Consider the following 23,830-nt stretch of genomic DNA (forward strand, 5'->3'; position numbering starts at 1 on the left):
AATAGGGATCTTATGGTATTGCTAACTATCTTTGATGTGGTTCTGAGTGAGATTCTTGGATACTCAGGATTGATCTGGAGTAGGCAGATATCCTTAAGAAAGAGAATAATCATGTCTACAACTGTTAAGTAAGAACTTAAAGAGATGTAAAACGAGAAAGGGATGAATTTCAGTAGCATGGAAAATGCCTTCTCATACTCAGCAAATTTCAGGTAGATTTGCTGCATTTTTCTAATTAAAAATCTAAACCTTGGCATTTCTACATTTTTTGAAATACTGCATTAGAGAACTGCTATTCTTAGTGTGTTCTTTCTGCTATTATATTGTCTGCTGCTTCATCCCCTTTTGCTACTGTTTCTTAAAGAAGCAGCTACTACTCCTTCCTAGCAACCTCTATTTATGCAATAGCAACTGACAACTTAAACGTCTATTCAAATATTCTAAAAATAAGTCTGATGCAATAAGAATGAAACAATCATTTAGGAAAACAAAAAACAAAAGCCTTTTTGACTCTCACTTGAGGCAGAGGATTTGAAGCGAGCCCTAGCAGGAATACAGCAAGACCCTTGCCTTTTGACAGTACTTGCAAAGTTGTCAAGATATGGTGATAGATATTTTTGAGTTTAATACCCTGGTTTTTTTTTTTTTGTTGTTGTTTTGTTTTGTTTTTTGAGAAGACAATATTAAGATGTAATCTTGGAGCATACAGTTTTCCAGAGACAAATAAAGAATGTCCTTGTTTGCATATTTGTTCCGCAGAGTCACACTCAAAGATGGTGAGACTCTGTCCAGAAGAGAAGGAATAGAAATACTAAACAAACTATGTATTATCAATGGAGGGTGAGAGTTTTTCCACTCTGAGTCTTTTTTGGAAGTAAACCAAGTGAACAGGGACTTAGTATCAGCTGATATTGTGACAGTTCTGTTGTCCTGTGTCTCCTATGGGAATATTTTCTACTTATAATGTATACATTTCTGTTAACTAACATTTTTCTTATGAGATCAAATACAAGATGTTTGATCTTCAGTTCTTTGTCAGATTAAGAGAAGCCGGTGCTCCCATGGCACTGGACACTAAGCTGCTTTTTATTTTCTGTCTGATGACCTGCTTTCACAGCACATTTAAGATAAAAGGGCTGCATTCTGCGTTTTGAGTGGAATTTTTCTTCAGGAATCTGGTCGGTCTATGTGCGGAGGTTAAGAAAATCTCTCTCGTACAGTTTATTTTTAACATTTGAATTGAAACTCATTTCTTCTGTTTAATGCTGTAAAACTGAAAGTAAAAGCTGCTCATAGTTTAGAGAGAGGGTCATCTAAATGCTGAAAGGAAGAGCCAGCCTTCCTTGAGCATCACAAGGTTTCATTCACCTACAAGGCTCTTTGTGGCATGCTTAATCTCAAGAGGTTTGATTTACAGGCATAGCACCTCAGTACAATTATTGTTTCATTTGGAAGGAAAATTGCTGAGAAATACACATGTAATACACAAGGAAATAATATTTAAACTTGTCTTCATCCTCATGGGTCTTTTGTTTATCTGCTCCTTCTATTATACGTCTCTGTGCTCAGTCTTCACTTTTTCACTCTGCTTCTGGCATCTGTCTTTCTCATTAGATGCTGCGTAGCGCTGTGTCACACTGTGTAATAACCGGCAAGTGCAGACCCTACAGATAGTCATCCAACAGTTGTGTTACAGGCATAAAAAATGATCTGAATTTGTCACAACAGCGACAAACTACAGGGATGATGGCAAAGCTGTACAGGGCCATGTGTATTATGCCTTCTGCAATCGAGCAGGAAAAAAAAAATGGTCAAGAAAGGCCTAGATAATGCTCAGTCTATTCTCATTTGTGCAGCTCCTGTGGGAGTCAGAGGCCTTGTTTCAGTTTTAAATAGGAGATGTAGTAAGGGGTGTTTTACAACTTTTTATTTGTTACAATTCAGACCATATGTTTCTTCATTCTTGAAAATGCATGTGATATTTGGAAGCAGAACTCCAGATATGATGAATGGCCCTTTCCAAAGAAAGCTGCTTTTGTGGAGCTACTCAAAGGAAATCACCAGACCACCAAAGATGTGCAAGAGACAACAGACAAACCCAAAGCGTCGTTCCTCCCTTTCAGCCTACTTTTGTCCTTCTAATTTGAGAGGTCCTTGTTTGAAACCACATCCTACCCTGGTCAGGCTTTCAATTAGAGCTCCAATGCAAGCCACCAGATGTGAATCCAGCACCTCCTTTCCTGCACAGCTCTCCTCTCCCCAAAACTCCACTCCAGCCTGCAATCACAGGCCATTAGCAAGGCTCCAAACACAGCTTTTGCATTAGCTGTGAAGAGGACACAGGATAGCTTCCTTGTCACTGCTGTTGGATAGCTGGAAAAGAGATATGCAGCCATCCTCCCGCTAATTAGGGTAAAAGGGATACCTAATGGATGCAGCAAGAGAGCAGATTGTTGGGAGACCACGTCTTAGTTGCTGATGGGTATTTACACACTTGTATTCTTACATTGTTATTACTCGTCCTGATAGACCTAGCTGTGACAGGAGGCTGCAAAGTTGTGCAGTCAGTGGCTAGCCCCAGAACAGGGAAATGCTCTTTCACTTGCCAGATGGAGACTGGATTTATCATGTGAATTTATCAGCTTTAAGATGTCCTGGCATAGTCCACTTCCATAGACTGTTAGTCTGTTCTTTCTTATTCCTTGAGTAAGAGAGATATGTGATTTCCATTAATTCTCTGTAACAGATGCTGTCTTATATATATATATATATGTGCCTGTTTCTTATTCTTGATTATTTTTTGAACTTATTCACTCTTCCACATTGGACTTTATTGCTTTTATTACCAGATGGCATAAAGAGCTTTGTGTCATACATTAATCTAGCTTTAAAAATTTTCCATTTTCCTTCAGTGTCTCTTCTAATTTTTATGCTTCAGCAGCATTTGGTGTTTGTTTGCAGATCAGTATTTGTCTTAAAATATATAATAGACAACTAGATAGTTTTGCTGTCCGCAGGTAAAATCTAGGCACTCATCTCCCTCTGGCAGTGGCAGAACATGGAAGTTCTGCTATTTTGCATGAGATTGGATATGAGTTCTGTTTTCCCTGTAGAGGTACAGAAAAGGAGAAGTGTGAGACTTGCCAAAAGCAGGGAGAGCCCTTCCTGTCCTGGCAGCAGTTTGCTCATGTCTCTTTTTGTGTTTTCTCAGTGTCCTTGTGGCTCTCTGTGCAGTCACACAGATGGAAGAAGCTCAGTTATAGGCAAGAATGGTCCTTTGGGAGCCCTTTGCTCTTTTACAAAATGATATGGCCAGAGTGATAGCTGTATTGTGCTGTTCTAAACGCTTCTATTTCTTTATCAGAATTAAGTAATGTTGGAAACACAGAGGCTACCTAATGCTTTTTAATTTTCTGTTGTCTACCTCTTCATGCAAACATGCATTGTGATGCTTTATCAGTGCAAGTATTTTCTTATCTGTTTTTACATCCATTTCTCAGATACTGATGTCCATGTTTTTACCAAGGAGGGAGAACAATAGTGACTCTCTTCTTGTTTTACTCCCATCCTGTGGTGACTCCCCTGTTACTGTTAGTCACTGTGACTTCAGTTGCATTTTAACAAAGACCAATACACGTCAGCAGTAGTACTGGTTATGACCGAGTTTGCCTTCTTACTACTTGTTTGACTACAAGTGTGATGTGATTTGTATCTGCTAGACTGTAGATTCTTTTTTAAAATTAATTGTCTGTACCTACAAGCCACCTCATTGAATTGAGATTTCATCGCAAATGGAACCTTTAAATATCAAATCAAATCTTTGGTAGACACTGTGTCTGTCTCACTGCTGTGCACAGTGTCTGCAGACATGGAGCTGTGGACATGGCACTGAGATGCTGCAAGCCAAAATGTGCACATGAAAGAACAGGCCAGGGTGCATGAGTCATGCTGCAAAATGGTGATGCTGTGAAATGGATCATGTGCAAAAACAGTAAAAGGTGAGAAAGAAATTTAGCTAAAAATACTAAGAGCTATTCTGATATTAAGATAAGATTCTGACCGTACACTGAAAATAAGAAAAACAAACAAAAGCTTAAGAGAAATCACCAAAATGCAGCTTTTCAAATATTTTCTCGAAGAAACCATGTAAATGCAAAGAAATGGAAATAGATTTCTGCCATTTCTTTTCAGTCTAAACATTTTGCTTTGCCATCTTGTGCAGAAAATTGCAGTCTCTCATCAGTATACAGGAGTATAAATTGACTGTATTTACAGTATTTATGTATTAGAGATTTGTTTTCTGACCTGCTGTTGCCTGAATGGAGTCCATCATGCTCACTGTGTGCAATCAAGAAGAGTTTTGCTGGATATGGGTGTGATGCTGCTGGGACTTCTGATATTTGCCAGATAAAAAGTAGCTTCAAGGCTGGAGGTGATCAGTAGATAATCCTTCATTCACTGACTCTTATCACACAGAATTGCTCCAGGAAAGAGAGATTATAGCCAAAGCACTGTATTTCCTACATTAGCAAGAGAAACTGCCTCTGTTGGTAATAACATTATAGTTTATGCAGTTGTGAAGCTTCTAGATAAATGAACAGGCAATTCAGGTGGAGTTTGACTCTAAGTATAGCAGTCTTAATGTTTCTCACTGCTCATTTGTTTCTGAAGAGATCTAGAAGATGGATTTGCCAAGCAGTTGCGGAGGGGACCTGAGGAAGGTAGTTCTACAGCTGCATAAGAGCTAACTGAGCATTTCAAGTAACAAGGTAGGTACAATGCCTTATGAGCCTTTGTAAGTGTGAGAAATTGCTGTCAGAGCATCCACATTGGTGATCTGTTAACACAAATGGTGACTGTGGTATCTAGACGGCAGTTGATTTTCACTTGCTGGATGTTGACTAACATGGTTGGCCAAATAATAGGAACATACTGAAGTTTGATTACTTTTTCAACCAAAACAATTACTTTGGCTTTTATGTATTCATGTTGATAGACAAGGGCCTTGTCCCTTGGCTGGTCTCTCCTGATTCTGGTGAAATTCTGCTCAACACCTAGGAATCAAACCCTAGGAAACTTTTCTTTTCAGTAGCAAAGAAGAGCTCTCAGAATTGAACACTACTCTTGTCTTCATTTCTCTGTTCTGGTTTTTCATGTCTCAGCTACTATCAAAAAAGCAAAGCATTTCAGCAGAAATGAGAACTGACCCTGTCCTTTTCTTCCCCTGTTCTTCAAAAGTGGGATTGTAAGAGTCACCTTTGATGCAGATATAAGTTTCTAGTAATGTCTTTTGCTTTTCTAAATGGAATTTAGTCTGAATTTCAGACCAAGATGCTAGCCATTTTGATGAGAAGATCTGTAGTACACTTTGTTTTCTGGCTAGATTCCAAGTATATTCTGCCTGGCTTAATTTACTCTGTGCTGCCAACAGAATGACATAGTTTTCACTCCCTTTTCTCCCCTCTGGTATCATGTTGCTATGCACCACTAAAGCAGCTAATCTAAGACAGTCACTGGGCAAAAATGGTGATGGCTGAAGTGCTATCATGCGCTCAGTATCCAGTGATGCTGTACTGGATCAGGGCTCGCTAGCTCAGGGGATGTTGTTACCAAGGTCCTTAGATTACTTTCACAAGAGTGCGAGATGCAGAATCTGTGTCCAGATTGCTCTTTGAGCATGAAATTTGTCTCATGTTTTCCCTGTTTTGAAACACTTTTGTGAACCGTGAAGGAGAACTGTGTGGAGAAACATTAACAATAATGCTCCATCTGTGGGAAAAGAGAGCCATACATTCATTTAAAAAGGTAGCTAGTAGCTTCCTCTGTTTTCAATTTGCATACTCTGCAGTCTACTTAGCAGCATATTTCCAGGTTTGGTTGAAATCTGGCAGAGATTGGTGGCTAATATTTCTTTCACCTTGGTTTCAGTCTTGGGAAAATAGAATGAAATGAGGGATAGTGAAATAAAGACATAAAATGAAATACTTATTATTCTGAAAACATAAGGGGGTGGGGGGAGAGTACAAAATTGGAAATATTGAAAGTGTGTTTTATGCAGGATGTTTGGTCTGGAAAGTTCTGAGTGTGAAAACTAGTAGCTTGTGCTTTAAATGCCTTTCCTTATAGAAAAATCACATTTTAATTCCTATCTTGTGTGGATTTGAGATTTATTATTTTGCAAACTCAGAAGTTCGGAAGTTCTCTCAGCACCTATTAGATGTTACTTCTAAATGTGTATGATTTTACTTATTAGTTACTTTTATACCAACGGATCTCTTTCTGATTACTCTGGTCTTGTATTTTGCCCGAACAGATGTTAGTAGAACTATATTCACAGAGCTAGCACTGCTGTCTTGGGCTTTTCTAATCTCTTTGTAGCAATTTTACCTACTTTCTACATGTTTAGGCTAAAATTTTCAAAGGCATTTTAACACCTGAAGGTTGGTAATTTTTTCAAAGTTATTAACTGCCCATATCTAAATGAATGAAACTATATCTGGATGGAACAGGTAATATTAAGCTGAACACTTGGATTTGGGCTTTATGCTGGCACTTATGGAATCACTTTACCAGCATCAGCTTGAAAGATGATTTCACTTCTTTTTTTGGCTCTACATAGAGAAATATGATTGCATAGGAAATAAATTATTTAGGACAGATACAGCAAAGGGCTTCCATGCATTCTGAAGAGCTCAACTTGAGATTTTGGATATATCCCAAACCCTTGATGAGCTCATTGGACACAGCCAGCATGGGCTGAAGGCAGTGAGGATCTCATCACTGACATAGTGGGGGCAGAGGCAGCCCAAATGATCCATGCAGAACAAATTATCCTGGAAAGGTTCCCAGGAATGAAGAGTGTAAAAGCAGAGATTATACCTCGTTCCAGCAGTGTGGTGCAAAAATGGGCAGTTCTTCAGGAGGCAGATCCTTTGGGCCAATAAAAGGTGCTTATATACCATAGCTGGGGGATTTGCTAAAGAGTCTCTAGAAATGTCAAAACTCTTTAGTTTGCAGAGGGAGTTAGGCAGATGAACTTTTGGGTGCCTTTGAAAAGCACAGTTTGTACTATTCTTTTGAGAATTTTAAGTGGAAGCGTCATGGATTCTGTAGAATCCTTGTTGACATGGCAGTTTCTAGATATTTTAAAAAATCTATTAAGCCCTATATTGAAATATTGCCTGTGAAATAAAAAAATCTTCATTTTTCCCCTACTTTGTATGGCACTGTTTACTGTCTAGCCCTTTCCTGCTGCACTGTAAGAGAAGGGATTTCCTTAACCTGCTTTGGATTTCCTTCTCTTACAGTGCAGCAGGAAAGGGCTAGACAGTAAACCTCGTGCTTCAGTGTACTTAGTTTGAGCTACTTAGCAATATTTCTGCTCCTGATTGTCTTTGAATAAACTAGAAAGAATAGAGGGCTTAATTTTCCTTTGATGTTCCTTTGAAACTTACAGTTTAGGTAGACCAGTATCTTTTGGAAGGAGGAGAGAGAAGTTGAAAGAGCTGAATGCCTGTTTGGCATGTAGGCTGAAGGCTGGAGAGAGATATATATATATATAAATGTGTATTATCTATGGAAACCTGTGCAAGTCAGTGGGAAGTGAAAGCCTGTGACTCATCCCACATCCAGGAGGAGTTACTGTAGGATGGATGGCCTTTCGGAGGACAGAGAGTCTTTGGTGCTTTACTTGCTCACAAAAAAATTGCAACACGGTCATTCATATTTTCCAGTGCCACCATTTTTTCTTAGTGGTGACATAAAGCAAAAGCTGATTTCCAGAGCTATATTTGTAGCTTTCACGATGCTGCAGAAAAGGTAATATTTAACCTGGAGTACAAACTGGATTTTGACTATCCTATCAGTTTCCTATGCTTCTTTCATGGTTGTTGTGTACTATCATGATTCAGTCATACAGAACAAGTTTTCCTCACATTTTAGAAATACATACCTAAAAGTAATTTTGTTAAATGAGGTCCCCACTGTTAGTTTGTTAGAGCCATGTTTCATCACAAGGGAAATTTGTCAAGTTACAGAAAATGCTCATCTTGGGGGAAAAAAAACCACAACAATTTAATATGAAAATGTTATCAGGCACTAACTGTGAAAGCACCAATGGTTCTGCTGTAATAACTTTCTCTTTGTGTCTGCAAGCATTCTTCTAATAGAAAAAAAAAAATAGTGATTATGACACATTATGGCATTTTCACCATTATTTCATTACAGAACAATACTCCTATGTTAGAAAAAAAATCTGTGCTTGTATGCAAGCATGAGAATGTTTCTCTGATGTTCAAGTGTTCATTTAAGTGGCAGCTTTACAGTCCTCATCATCAGTCATCCACAGAACCTAGCAAGCTTTTATTAAAAATAGTTTTAAATACATTTGTGGTCATTTATGCTTCTTTGTCTAAACAATTGAGTATTTAATTTATAGAACCCTGTAGCAATTACACTTTAAAACAATCAAATCACACAAAAGCAGAGCATCCTCTATAGTGTAATTAATATAATGAAATTCCTTTTGAGATCAGTTTGTCTTTTTTTTTTTTTTTTTTCAGGTAACATAAACCCCCATAAACTTTGTTAAAGTATTGTGACTACAGAACTACCCTGGTTATCCTTTTCTTGTTTCTGTCCAACCTGCCCATGGTGCTGTAATTCAATACCAGAAAACAACAATATTTTTGTTTTATTTGATAGCATGTACACATTCAAAATAATGCAGGAGCAGCACTCCAGTGCTCATAGATGATTCACTGCAGTGCTCCAAAGTGTACTTGCAATTCTGTTCTCTTCATGTCAGCTGCAGCTGTTATAATGGCACATTGTGCATTTACAGCCTGAGAACACTTGGAAATAAAAACAAGATTTAGAATACTTCTAAGCAGTAAATAAGCAAAGAATGATGTTCTCCATGCTCTTTACTGCAGATGCTTTTTGTTTTACAGGTGGTTTCATAACACCTTAGGGCCTACCTAGCAGTTTACAGGTAACAGTGTCCAATTAAACTATTGTTTCCCTCCACACACCTCCTCTCTGAAACAGTCTGGTGGGTGAAGAACCAAACAGAGCATGTGGAGGTTTTGTTTTTATTGACACAGCATCAGTACATTTTCTGTGGCACTAAATTTGCTTCCAACTGAATAATATATTTTTCCTTTTCCCCTCTAGGGTAGAAAATAAAATTCACTTTTTAAGGAAGCTAGGAGTAGAAAGAGCCTTATGGGCAAGAAATGAAACGGGGAAGCTATCCTTACTCAATCATCCACCTTGTTCCCTTTTTGGAGATATTTCCAACAAATTACTGAGTATTTATTTTAATGATTATTGCTGACACTAGTGAGCGCAGTGTACATTCATAACCACTTACAGATCTCTGTGCCTAAGGGCGTCACAACAGTCTTCCTCTTTTCTACAAAGGTCCTATGGGGCTTCTGATTGCTTGTTCTTCTGCTCTGGTGATTTTCCCCTGCCTCCCCTTCCTTCCTGTGGGTTCAGCAGCCACTCCACTGTGTGCCATGGCAAATAATTTGTCTAGAAAACTGAATTTCTATTAAAAAAAAAAAAAAAGGAAAATTATTGAGAGATACAAATAGCACATGGTAAGTCTCCATGCTCAGTGCAAAATCCCCACAGAAATCCTGCTTCCTAATGCTGTAAATTAACACTTCAAGTTGAGATAATGAAATAAGACTATATCAATTTGTCCTCTTCAGAACATAGTACAGAGTAATTTCACAGAAATGACTGTATAAATTGAAGTGAATAACTCATATAATGAGATTAGCCTTTGTATTTATATGTGGAATTCTCCCAAATGTATCCATTTCTCAAGTAAGAATTTTGCAAACCAGACATTTCCTTCCAAAGTAAGCCTGAATTCAGTTTAGAGTGGCAACAAATGAAAGAGGTCATGGTGAAAATAAGCAAGGGAGAAGAGGAGAAGCCGTAACTCTGAGGAGTTGCTGTCATATGTACAAAGGATTTCTGCTGTGAGACAAGCTCAGAACTGATGACTTTTTAAATTAACTCCAGGCATCTATTACCATAAGACTTTTCTGCTGCTAAGAGCTTAGTATGATTTAAGAAAACGAATCAGTTGTATAGATGGTGAAATTGTTCATGATTATTGTAGATGGGATTTCAAGCTTTTTGCAATATAATTTAACTGAGGAACTAACCATAGCACTGAAGAAAGGGCTTCTATAGGATTTTGTTTTCTCTTACCCGAGCTTCTATGAAAATCCAGCACTGATACCTACCAGCGATAACACACTGGACTACATGGGTTGGTTTTAGTCTGCATTCTAAATCCTGCATCAGAATTTGGCTATGAAATGACTTAATAGAAATGTTTACAGTTTGGTCTGTTCGGATTGGAAGTGAGCAAATCAATAGCATGGCATCATTTCATCTTTCTGCCTCACTAAACATACAAACACTTCATACTGATAGATTCTTTGTTTGGGTTGTTTTGTAGAAGTGGTTTTGGTTAGTAATATAAGTACAAGCTGAATGATCACTATTACAGGGCAGTATTGCAAGTTGGATAAACGTGATTTGTGTAGCTAGTAAATAGTGTATTGTACATAAACAGGTAAAGAATAGAACATAAGTCATAGCAGGGCATCATGTAAGGAGTGGATGTTGGAGTCACTCCCATGGTATCCCATGTTCCCCTGGCCTTTCATGGGATTAGACAACATCCATAATTGCTCTGCATTTAATTTTGACAATTTAAATATGACAGGTCAGGAAGGAGACTATAAAGAAGTTGGAGGTGAGCACTGTCTGATCTTCCTATATTATCACATTCAATATCAGTTTGGCCTACTAGTCTTCTGCATAGGTTGTAAGATTCATCTCTGAGATACTTAACAATTGCTAGAAATGAGCTCTAACCTTAATGTGCTTTGCACTAGTTAGTATAAGTTGTATAATGTTTCCACTTTCAGTGAAAGTGCTAAGTGTGGTATGGGGAGACAGACTGGATCAGTTTCTGTATTGGTGTGCAGTCTAACCAGGGGCTGTGATGGCACCTGGACCTGATGCTTTTCCAATAACTGATAAACAAAAGAAATAAATAGCTGAATATCTGATCGACCCCAAATTTAGCTTTGCATGGGTTTTCATTTTGATGTGGTTAATTATGCGTAGAGTTGTAAATGTAAGGAACACTGGTTGTTTTTTTTTTTTTGTGGCAAAGATTCATCAATTGTACAAAGCACCCTGGATTTTCATACACGAGACTTCTGTAATTCCTTTCTGCATGTAAAAAACCTTCCTTACTTGTATTTCCCTTTGTAATTGTCTTTACTAAAGGAAGAGTAGTGTGTTCAAAGGCAGTCATTTAATTTTGATAAAATCAGAACTGTAATATTTTTGTTTCCCTGTGATCTGATCTGTCTGTTTCTCTCAGGTTTCAGTGAAGCACACTCTCCTAAAAAGTGCAATAGGCTGCAGAGTCCTTGATGTTAAGATGCTGTTGTGATTAATAACCAGGCAGCCAGCAAATTAGAGCTGCTTATCCTCAGATGCTGGGCTGGAACTCCGATTAGTCACTAGCAGTAACTGTGAAAGTCATATGAAAATATCTTCCTCACTTACAGATAAACACTATGTGTCATGCCTGTCTCTTTTGCAGTGGTCTGCAACAGTGCTACAGCCAAAAAGTAGTGAAGTGGCTAAAAACAGTAAATAGGGGTCCATGAAGTATTATGGCAATTACCTAGGTAAATAAAATAATAAATACATATAAAGTAGCTTGCATAGACAACAGTATCTGCAGCTTACCTGGCAATCAGTTTGTCAGCTATTTTTTCTATTGTATAACAGTTTTAACAGTGAAAATGATGTGAAAAAATCAGTAGTGTTCTGAACAAAATCTTATTTCAGATTTTAACCTTAGCTACTTGACTTACTTGCTAGTTCCTGGGAAGTCCATCATGTACTCAATGAGAAAGTACTGTAAATTTGGAGGGGAGGAAAAAAGAAACTGCACAATCCACATAAATAATAGTCGAAACTCTGATTTAAATTCAATGCTCAAGTTAGCCTTAAAGTCAGTCTTAACTATAGAGTTGCAGCTGGCACCTCATAATATGAACACTTAAGTGGCCTGTTGTATTGATCCTCAGTGTCCACAAATGAAGCTATAAACTTTCTTTAGAGCTCTGCTTCTGCTTCAATGCCTGCCCGTGATTTAGATCAGCAGACTTCACAGTAGTTCTGTGTTTCCCTGGCTGTGTGGAAATTCCCAGAGCAAACCTGCAAACATCCTGTGTATTTAGCTCTGCAGCTGTGCAAACAGCACAATGCATTTTCAATATTCTGCTTTAAACAAGCACATGGATAATTGAACTTCAAAGCAACGGCTCTGCTTACTCTTTTATGAGCATGCAAATTACTGGTGTGACTTCTCACCGGATTGGGAGCTTAATGGAACAATCAGTCTGATCGAAACCCACCTCGAGGCGGGAATGCAGTCAGGGGGATTTCTGTGAGGCTAATCCGTGCTTTGCTCGCTGGCAGGGTGCAAAACGAATAGCAGCCTGCAGTTAGCAAAGTTTTTATGTTTAAATCCCAGTACTCTGTGGTTTCTTCCCTTCATAACCTCATTACTTCTAGAGCAAGAGCCCTGATTCTGGCATTGTTTGCAGAGATCAAGCATGAAGATAGCAGGTTAGATGGGGAAAAAAATCAGTGTCTTCTCAAAGATTTAGTGTGGTTGGATGAAGTGTTCAGTTCAGCATCTTTCAGCAAATCTCTGCTCAAAGGTTGTTAAAATGTGAGACATATTTGGCTCCTGTATTTGTATTTCCTGATCTATTTTTCTTTAAAATGAGCTTTAACTTGGTAAATATCCAGTACTTCCTCCTCTGAGTATTACTATTGTACAGCCAGTTTTTAAATGAAAGGCTGAAAAATACTCTAGGTATCTCAAAGCCAGCCAAAGCAATTTGCCATCTTCTTTTCTAGTTCACTGAAACAGATATGGATGTTTAACTTGCTGCTATTGGGAAGCTCAGCTCTAATTCAGTACAGAAAATTAAGGCCCAAGGGAGAAGAGAGGCAAAAGTGTGAGGGCACTGTGGAAGCTATCTCCACATAAACACCCAAATGAACTGAAATAACAGAAATTAAAAAAAAAAAAAAAAAAAAAAAAGAGGAAGATAATATTGTGAATATTTGAAAATAAGTGCAAATTTCAACTTTGAGATGCAAGTGTGTGTGTGTGTGTATAGGGAACTGCCTCACTGTTCTTTGGTCCTAAACATGGCAGGGGGACAGCCCACAGACACAGGGGTGCTCTTGTATTGACCTTCAGATGTAACTTGAGAAAAGGAGGCAGAACCCCACTGGGACAGCATTGTGGAGTGTTGTGTGTCAGCTGTGGGAGGCAGCCCAGGTCAGTGTCTCACTGCCAGCATGCGTGTCTCCCCGTGAGAGAGAGCATGGAGCCATCAAATGATTCCTTCAATGGAAAGTAAATGCTAAAAGCCAGTGCAGCCATGTGCAAGCATCCTGAAAGACATGGCCTGCTGGCACGTCTTTAAATCTGGCATTCAAAATTGCTCAGACAGATGGAACAAAAGTATGTAATAAAATGTGACATTTTATTTTATCATCCATGTTTGTTAAGTGAATTCTTCTGATTATTACCACTGTCAGGAGCACTGAATGCGAATCAGATTCTGACAATTTGCAGTTTATAAAAACCAACTCCTGCGGTCAGACAGAAAAAGAATAATTAATTGCAGGATGCACATTCATGCGTGGAATCTGGCCACAGTGGGTGACAGCTCAGCCTAACAGAAAAAGAAATGACATGATTTGAAAAAGTCACAGTTTCTGTAGTCAGTCATTTACAGACTACTGCTCAGTATTAATTGTGTACTTCATAGTCTTCCTTATCTATATCTCTGTACATCAATACATGATTAGTTCATGTTAAGAAGCAAGAAAAAAAATGCACGTTTTCCATGCTGTCTTCCCAGTAGCTCCCACTTGTTTGGTGTGTAACTGAGCACCTTGCTTTCTGCCTTCCCCAAAGCCCAATCTCCATGGTAGCAGAGCCTCTCCCTCACTGTCCTTTGCTTGCTGCTGCCCTGACCACACTCCCAGAGGCCAGGAGCCCCTCGTGGACCGTGGCAGAAATGCAGAGATTTAATTTCCCAGTTTTTATCCCAGAGAAATTAACCCAGAGATCCAGCACTAGCTGCACAGCACTGCAAACCAAAGAAGGAGATGGGAAATTGGCATCAACGCAGAGCGAGCCAGGACACTGGGAAAGATGGCCCGTCATGCCTCCTTTTCCAATTTGGTCAGGGACTTTGACAGCAATTATATCATTTAATATTCATTTAGTACTAAATTGGGAATATTAAGCAGTATATGATTGATCTTTTAATTAGCAATTAGATTAAATGCAACCTCTTCAATGCAGGGGAGATGTCATTGAGAACTAACTTTGACAATATTTGCAAACAGCTTTACTGAATTTTAATTTTCTGGGGCCTAGCCCTGTGTTTGCTGTGACTGCATGCTCCTCCAAGCATGAATAGTTTACATCCCAGAGCAGAGGTAAATACTAATTCCACTGTAACAGCAAACTCAAACACCCCCCTGGCCCTGAATGCTGGCCATCTGAATAAGTGCACTAGTTACATCATAGGTACTCACGTGAATGCCTGAAGAAATAACTATGATATTGCTAAAATTTGTAATCATCCTTTTCCTGTGGAAACAGTTTTCTCACTGAAGAAGCCAAATCAATGAAGGAAGCACTGCCACCTGTTAAAAAGGTGCAGAAACAATCCCGAGTCTGGGGACAAAGGCGTTTCCCAGGTGAAGGGCCACACTCCCTTGAGTGTCTCAATAATAGAGAGATTTATATTCAGGGACACTTATTTGTACGTGGCTGTTCCTCTGGTGAGAGAGAGGGTGACAGCAGACTGGGCTGCTTTCAGCCAAGGAGCATTGCACAGGACCTGCTGATCCTGCTGGATTTCAGCCTCCTGAAAGCTCAGCCCTCTGTATTCCTCATCCCTGTAAGCACCAGACCCAGGCCCTGGCTGCAAGTTATGTCTGAAGAATATGTGCCTGAATATTACTGGAGGTTCTCATTTGAATCTCCTCAGTCTAGCACTGATGCTGACTTCTTCCTGGTGCCAGCATCAGTGCCCACAAGGGGAACAACCAGCAGCGTTGCTGCTGTTAGCAGCAGCATTACCTCATTCAGGTTTCCTCAAAGCTGGCTACGTAATCGTGTGTACAGCATTTCACTTCAAGGAGCTTGTCACTTAGGTAACATGTGCTGTGGTGCTGGAGAGTGGAGGGAGAAGAGGCAGCTCATTGAGTCACAGGACAGACAGCAGTTTTCCTGGTGATGCCACTGCTAAATGGGTTTCTTTTGGCCACTAGCTCCCATGTCTTTCCTTTCCAAGCAGTCTGAAAATATGCACTTATTGGGTGTGTATATTTTTCTCTATTCCTGACCTTGTAAGTAAATATTTAAGAGCAGTTTCAGCACTGGATCACAAGAAGAATTTCCAGTGGGGAATGTGTTGTATTCACTGGTGGATGAAAGTGCTGAATCATTACCACTTGGGTTTTTGCTAGCACCTCTGAACAATGCAGGCCAAGAACTTGTTGCAAAAATAATTCAGTAACATATTTCAAATAATTAATATTTCAAATAAATTATTAGGAGCCACACTCGACTAGGAAAAGAGGCAAAATAGTTGATTAATTTTTCATGCAGCTTTACCATTAATATAATAAATATTACATGGTACTGGAGGGAAATAAAGGATTTTGATATGAAGAAAGAAATTAAGTATGAAGAGAAAGCATCTGAAAATTGGTGAAGGTGAATATCCAGATTTGAGAGAGCTGAATAATAATGAAGCGATTTCCAAGAGAAAAAATATGACAAGTACGAATCACTTTGAGAAGCAAAATACTCATTCTCTTTGATTCTTTCTCAACAGAGAATATACAGACTTCCCAAACTTTCTTTGGTTCTGCTTAAAAATGAAAGAAGACTGCTGAAGATAGCTGGGTGGGGACACACCTCAATCTGAATAAAGGGAATTATGAGAGCAGAAGAACTGATATACAAAATGGCTTAACATTTGGGGGGGGGGAGTGAGGGGAAAATGGACATGTTGAATATCAAATTATGCTATACTTTTAGTTTGCAAAGTGAATTTTCTCAAGAGTTTAATACTGAACTAGCATGATGGGGTAGCTTGTTTTTTGAAGACAGACTCCATAAGATTCCTGGTGTGCTCTGAGTAGGTTCATCCCGCAGCATTAGCAGCAGTGCCATTAAGCATGTCTGAGTGGTCAGGCAAATCTGCTCTGACATAATGCTTCAAGCAAAAATGTCATTAATTTCTCGTTGCTGTTTCACTCAGGTGCAGTGTGTACAGCTTCTAATTAGTTTTACCAGCTGACTGTTCATTTTAACATTTGCAAAATTAAATATCTATTTTTGATCTTATTTTCATGGGGGAGAGGAAGTTAATTTTTTTTTCCTTCCAAATCCCTTCCTTGTTACCATCCTTTTTAACAGTGCATAGAAAGTGGAAGAGATAAGAGAGGAAACAAGTTTTAAATAACAGAACAAAACACATATTCCAGAGTTAAAAAAAAATAAATTCAAAAAGTAGAATGGAAAGGGAGATGCGTTACATATTTTTCTCCATTGCTGCACACTCTGATAAATGCCATCCCTCAACTCGATTTAATAAAGTAAGTTCCACTTACTTTATTTTTTATTATACATTTACCATGATGTCTATAAATAGTTCTCATGACCTCAAGAATAGCATACTAAAATGACATAAATGCTTTACATTCGTCATTTCTGCAAATGTCTCATTTACAAAATATGTCATGGGTGCACCAGTCTTCTCATTGGACATTTCCCAGCCTTGGCATATCAATCCATGTTTTGCACATCTGCTCCGAAAATGTAATTAGTTATGCCCATATGCTACAGAAGTACATGATAAAACTTAAAATACAGGAAAGGCTGAGAGACCCAACAGACTTTCTCCTTCCTATGTGCATGTTGTTGAAGACTAAGAAAAGCATGAAGCTTTTTTTGCTCTCTGTCACAGGGTGAGGATGTCATTGTGTCATAGGCAACTTCAAGAGATTAGATGAACACACTTTGTAGTTAATTCTGTTAGTTCTGGTCACTTTGTTGAGGAGCTTATAACTGAAAAAAGATTGAATATTTCCCATACAGATGTACCTTCTTGCCCTGTTCATTAGCATAGTTAAGAACTTGTTTTTGTAAAGCAATAAGAAAGATAGTCGGGATCCTCATGTTTTGTGAAAGGGGAGATCCAGATGAGAAGCTCTCACTAAATTAAATGATTACCTCCTGTAGCAAATGCAGAAGCTCTGAGCGCGTTGATCAGCTTTTTGGCAGCTCTGCTCAGTCTTGCTGGCATGTGGCAAAGGAGATGGGTTAAACTAAAGCAAGCAAAGTGCTGCCCACTAAAAGTTGATTCAATGGCTACTTTTCTTGTTTTTTTTTCCACTGAAATCCAAAACATTGTCGCACTGTTTACAACCCCAAGTAATTTGTGGCCATTTGGCATTACAGAAACATCATTTTGATTTAATCTCTGACAGCACGTTTAATTGTTGCATGTGCTGTTTAATGACTGTGCATTTAAAAAAAAAAAAAAAAAAGGAAAAAATAAAGTCCTTTCAAATTATTACCATTCTTTTAGTTCAGTATGAGGTACATAATCAAACTGTGGTACCTCCATCTTCATACTTTTCTTTTAGGGTTAATTTGGAAAACTGAAAAGCTCTCCTGATTATAGAGATTTAGTTTTCTTTATAAGCTGGCTATTTTAAGATTTGTTTACAAGCTCACAATATGTAACATCGTTCAAAAACAGTATGAATTGATTACATCCTTCTGGAGAACATGTAGCAGTAGAATAGGCATTTGTAGCTGTTACACTGCCCTGTAATTAATGCCTTATTGCTTCCCTTTTAAACACGTGTTGCTACTGCTGGAAAGCAGCTGAGATGCTTAAGAAGAGACAATGGAAAATATTCTCCTCCCTAAATATCCCCCTAATCTTTTTCTGAGAAATGGCATAACACTGCAGTCACTACCAGAGAGAAGAGTGAAGTCAAGATATGCATTACATATTTTTGCTTCAGTTTATTTTTAATGAGAAGTTTTTCCCCAAATACTATTAATAATTTGAATGTTGCTTAATAGGGAGATCATATTAGAAGAGCTAAATAGAAGCTTTGATGTTCTCCTTCATTTCAGTGGATTCTTGATCACAGCATAGTGATGGAATGCTCAATAATCACATCAGGAATATTCATGTATGCTAGAATGAATGAACAAACCAAAAAACAGGAGGTTTGCATAGGTAGAATTACTTAGGGAACTCTGTTTTGCTCTGAGCTGGTCCCAGATTTTTGGAAACTAAAAATAAAAAATATTTCCTTCACTGCTCAGCTCTCCACACAGATGAGGGAGCTAAACATCACCTGCTGGCTTTATGGGAATGTGGTGGTCCCATGTGATGCTTGGCTGGCCCATTTTAGGAAATTTTATTTGTGATCCTACATGCATGCTATAAACTAGCTGTCCCAGAAGTAATGAATTAGAACAGTATAACATCTGGATCTGTTTTATTAGGGTTTTCCCAAGGAAAATCTTCAGAACCTTGCAATATTGTTGTAATAAATACTCTTGATAAAGTAAAAAGCAGATATGAGATAATATTGTTTTCCATAAAGGTCAGCTGTAAAACAAATGGTTCTAATTCTATATATAGCAATAATGTTCATCAGCTTTGTCAAACTGCGGATGACTTTCTGAGCAGGGAAGCCAAAATTCCCATAGCAACCCTTAAAACTTCAGGTGTAACATGCATTCAGTTTATGTAGCAACCAGTATAAATGAGGAACAAGAGCATTTGAGTTAAGGGTTAAAACACAACCTAAATGTAATGGAAATCATTAAAACAAATACCCTTTAATTATATGGGAGGTATATTTCTCCTTTCATACTATTTTTTCTCTTCTGTATTCTGAAATTTATACATAGACTGCAATGCAAGTGACAGATGACAATTATCTTTGTGCCTCTACTGTGATATCCATGGAGCAATGCCACCAAGTGCTCTTTTGCCCCCCAGCTCCCTCCAGCCCGTGGTAGAGGTGCTGCTATGCAGGATGCCCTGACCCTAGCACAGCCTGCTCTCCATGCCACTGCCAGCTCCTCTCATAATGGGCCCTATCCCCTCTCCTAGCACAGCTGCCAAAGCCCTGGTTGAACCTGAGAGAGCTGCTAGGCCTGAACAGGAGGCAGTGTGCGACCTGTAGAAAGTGGCTTTGCTCCCTAAAGGCATGCTAAAAGGAGAAGAAAAATGAAATCAGAGATTCTCTCATATTGGTGCCTCTGCATTTTAGCCAGATAGGGCATGGCCCTTTTTGTTAACAAGAGTTAGATAAGACTTCCTAGTTTGATCCAGAATATTAGATATTCTGCATAGGGCAGATGCTTTTCTGTATCGAGAGTCTGCTTTGACAGTAACTTGGGAATGGAGAAAAGGCAGGTATAAAAGAAAAGTTAGGCTCAGTCTTCAGCAGGAATCTATTTCTTCATCAGCTGTACCAATACGTGGCTGAATGAGGCACAACTGCATTTGTGTAACAATTCTACATTCTTCTAACAGTTGTGTGCTGTCTAAAAATGTGTGCCTCCAACAAGGGCACGATCATCATCACAGAATATAAACTGGCTGCTTTTCCTGTTTTTGCGTCTTCCCTATTGCAATTCTTCATTATTTTTCTTCCACATAATGAGATGGTAATGAAATATGTGCAACCATAGGAATGAAATGACATGCTCAAAGGCACCCGTAAATATTGAACAACTTACTTCTCTAACGTTAAGCTGTCACAATTAATTTGCACATAAAATCTGAACTGTCCTGTTAGTGAATTAGCACATAGTCTCCAAAGAGCCTCAGCTATTTTCTCTTGAACCCAATTTAAAATGGATTAAATCTGTCTCTACCCTTGCTTTAGATTCCTTTTCTGTCAGCAAACAGATTATCTGCCAGGTTTTTTATTTATTGCAAAAGGTATTGCTAGTGGACCAAAGCAGACAAGGTGCTAGATTCCCTCAATGGTTATTAAAGAATTACTCTCCATTTTTGCTTTATTTTATGGAATCGCAGGCTGAGTTTTAGGTTCAGAGGGTTTCTCTTTTGCTTGTATTAGAATCTCTCTTGTCTGAGATTCTACTAAAGATAACTGAATGAACTCAACTATCAAATAGTAAAAAAAGAGATAAAAAGGCATTAGTATCTTGAAACCTCGAACTGCTCATCTGGGCAGTATGCAGTGTTCTGTGCTCAGGACAAGCTCTGTGGGGTCCCAGCAAATTGTATGGGTTCCTGGGCAGGAGACACAGGTGATCAGGATGTCTGCTTCTGGCTTACAACTGAACAGCCAAACACAGCGCGCTGAGTGTATGAACAGTCCTGCACATGAAAGTAAGAAACTTTGCGATAGTTGTGCACATACAGAGCTTCTCATTCTGCTCTCATTTTAGAGACAAGGTTTCCAACACCTAGTGAAATCATTTGATTTAAGTGAACACAATTCCAGACAACGTATAATAATAAATCTTATTTCTTTTCTGTTGTAAAAGAGCCTTATGAGAAGATTTACTTTACATTAATTTTAAGGATGAAATAATATCCTGTTATAAAATTTTGCAAGCATTTATTCTTGTTGTCAATTCAAAAGGCAGTTCAGTTGCCCTTTAAGTTGATTTATTACTTGAGGACCAGTGAATCCTCCCCATCACATGGTATCAATGTTGCCATGATTAAAAGGAAGGAACCAATTCATCCTGGTTTGGATCTGACAGCTAATGGCTTACTTGCAACTCTTGATTATTAATGCAGACATAATAATGCTCAATTCTTAACTAACCTTGTAAGCAATACAATTATTAAAGGAATTAGTCCTGCTGAAAACCCAGTGTTGTGTCACAGTCTAGATAAAAAATGTTAGAAGTATGTATTTTCGCCTGTAGGAAAATTGACATCATTCTTTTCATCATTACTCCTGTTATATTTTAAACAAAGACATTCTTTTGGAGTTCTGCATTTCCTTAGCCATGCATCTTTACCTACACCAGGATGCAGTTTCACTTTCCAGGTCTCCAAAAACTCTCAAGTGCCCAAGAAGTCTGTGGCTGTCTCCTTGAAGTGCAGCTGAGTGGTCATCCCTGACTTCCTGAGAGTCTCAGGCTCTGTCAGGAAGCATTTTAATGAAGCACTCCGTGTTCAGCAGATGCTGCTGTGGGACAGGGCCCTTCCTCACATCGCAGTGCTGGCAGGGCTGGGGACAGGCAGCAAAAAGCCCCTCAATGAGTTGTGATGGTCTCAGTGGGAGCCTGAAAGCTGGGCAGCGCTTTAAGTATGCTTCGCTGTCCAGATTGTACTAAGACTGTACAATTTGGTCCTTTTGTCACCAGTCAGTCCTACCAGGTACCAGGTAGGTGCTCTTCCATTTGTCAGAAAGGTTTACTTGGCCATTTTCTTTTTCTTTGAGTAATCTTAATAACATGATAGAGGATCCTCTTATATACACTTCTGCCCTCATCTATTCTTCATTAAGCTACAGGGGATTGTTGTGCAATGCAGGAGGCAGTGCTGATAAATAATATTATAGTGTGAGGGCATTTGAAAGAAATCTCCGTGATATTCCTCCTAGCCTGCAAAGCTGCTGCTGGAAGGTTGGTTTCATGAGTGATTTGTGCCAGCACTATCTTATTTTAGTGTCTGTCAGTGAAATCCTGCCCATAGCAATCAGGCATGTGAAAGAATTTCCACATATAAAGCCTGAATACTTTAAAAAGTTTCTACTTCAACTGCAGCCTGAGAGCAGCAGGGGTCAGCAGCTCCGTTGTAGTGCCCACATTCATTTCCTCTTCCTCTGGCTGGGCAACTCCCCATAGATCACTTCAAGCTTGTCATCCCTAGCAGGGATAGTGTCAGCACGAGGCAGCCACCTCCAGCCTCTTGGTGCCCGCAGCCACTGAGGCCTCACCGCAGACTCTGCTGTACCTCTCTTAGTGGCACTGTTTGCTGGTGACAGCTCATCTGCTCCATCGCTGAGGAGACTTTTGGTCATTTCTTTGCATGTGTTTTCAGTCCAGCAGAAAAGAGAAGTGCATTGTTTACAGGCTGTAGCTATGAAGCAGTAACACAGAAAGAGGCAGTGACCTTTTCTTGTCTCTTGGAATTTTTCCCTCTTTATGGTCAAGCCACAGACCACAGATGCTAAACGTGGCCATGTAGTCACAGTGCTGCCTGAGGAAGCTGGTTACCCAGGCTGTGGCTTACCAGTAGCTGAGGTTTGCACACCAAGTTCTGAGAAAAAGGCAGCTTAAAAAAAAGTCTTTTAAATAATATTTTGATCTGTGCTTTCCAAGTGTCTGTACATAAGTTGAGAGTGCTGTCACAGGTGCTTCAAAAGCGCCTGACCAGTATCTTATGGCAATGAGATGGGCGGCAATGCACTGGGCAGATGAGGCATCACTGAACTGCTGGGCCCAGCGAGAGGCTCTGGACTGCACAGCTGGCACGCTGCTGGGCAGTCACCTCCCTGTCAGTCCTTCTGCGTGCCAGAGCTCACTGCTCATGGCAAACACTTCTAACAGGTCTTGAGACACGGTGGAAGGTCCTTAGGAACCATTCTCTGCAGTTGCCAGAGGAAGCCTGTAAGCTATGGTGGTTATATATCCTCTAGATAGTGATTACCTAGCTAGGAAACTGCAGATACACTTTGAATTTTCTTTTTTATGATAAAACAATGACACTGCTTTTAAAAAGCGATCTCATGTGAATTTGAAAATAAGCCACACTGAACTGGATGGGGAACTTTCTAGCACTCAGAGCTGTTGTTTGGGGCTCTCCACAGACAGAGACACTGACATTGCATTGTTTATGCACTGCTTTCTTTAGACACTTAGAATCACTTCTTCACTGTTTAATTAATTTCAGAGGGAAAATCTGCAGAAGGAAAAGGAGGTGTCCAGAATGAAGCTCTTGGCTGTAAGCAGCTGAAAGTTGAATTCTTAGTCAGACTCTTGGCACTTCAGAAATCATCTTAAATGGTAGGGCTCTAACAGTCTGCACACAGCTACTTGAAAACAGCAGAAAGAATATCCAAACTATAAGCAGATTGACTTTGAGTGATAGAATAGTTTAAACACTTTCAAGTATTAGCCTAAGGAAGCTGAAACTCCATAACAGAAAAATCTTTGGAAATAGGGCTAAAGACACAATATGTTTTCTAAAATGGTAAGTATTGGAAGTATTGGCACAACTCAAAAAGAACAATGTTTGATTGTACTTAATAATAGACCTCATTTTTCCTTGATACTGCTACTAGAAAATCAGAAGAATAACAACTCAGACTCAAACCTCTACATGACTACCAAGGTTTTCCTCCATAAGTTATGGCCTAGCTAAAGAAGAACGTGAATGAAAAATAAATCCTCGACATAATGAACTGTAGCCCACTGTCTTCAGGAAGGATGTGAAATATCTGCTGCTGCTTATGATCTCCAAGTGCCTCAGAGAGCAGCTCTCTGCTTGGGCAGAACATGCTGGTAAAAATCAATGCAAAGCACATTGCTATTCCTATCCCAACCAACCAGGCATTGCCCTTTCTCAGAGAAGCTTAAATTACATGCATGCTACTTAATTTTTGGTTAAGCTTAAACGATTGTGTCCTTCCCGGTAAG

The 23,830-nt window shown here is 39.1% G+C and overlaps 1 protein-coding gene across 4 annotated transcripts in view; it reads left to right on the forward strand.

Annotated features, from left to right (window-relative positions):
• Positions 1 to 23,830, forward strand: part of PLPPR5 (phospholipid phosphatase related 5) — a 202,723-nt gene that overhangs the window by 167,751 nt on the left and 11,142 nt on the right. For 2 of the 4 annotated variants that reach the window (XM_090146290.1, XM_090146291.1), the window contains exon 8: positions 4,672 to 4,769. In XM_090146290.1, the coding sequence (XP_090002416.1) occupies positions 4,672 to 4,716 (45 nt within the window). In that variant the 3' untranslated portion in view covers positions 4,717 to 4,769. Of the gene's footprint in view, positions 1 to 4,671; positions 4,770 to 23,830 lie in introns of those variants that run through there. The other 2 variants (XM_090146292.1, XM_090146307.1) reach the window with 1 other exon arrangement.

The sequence above is a fragment of the Phasianus colchicus genome, chromosome 9 (assembly GCF_987193195.1).
Source record: "Phasianus colchicus chromosome 9, bPhaCol1.hap1.1, whole genome shotgun sequence".
Lineage (NCBI taxonomy): Eukaryota > Metazoa > Chordata > Aves > Galliformes > Phasianidae > Phasianus > Phasianus colchicus.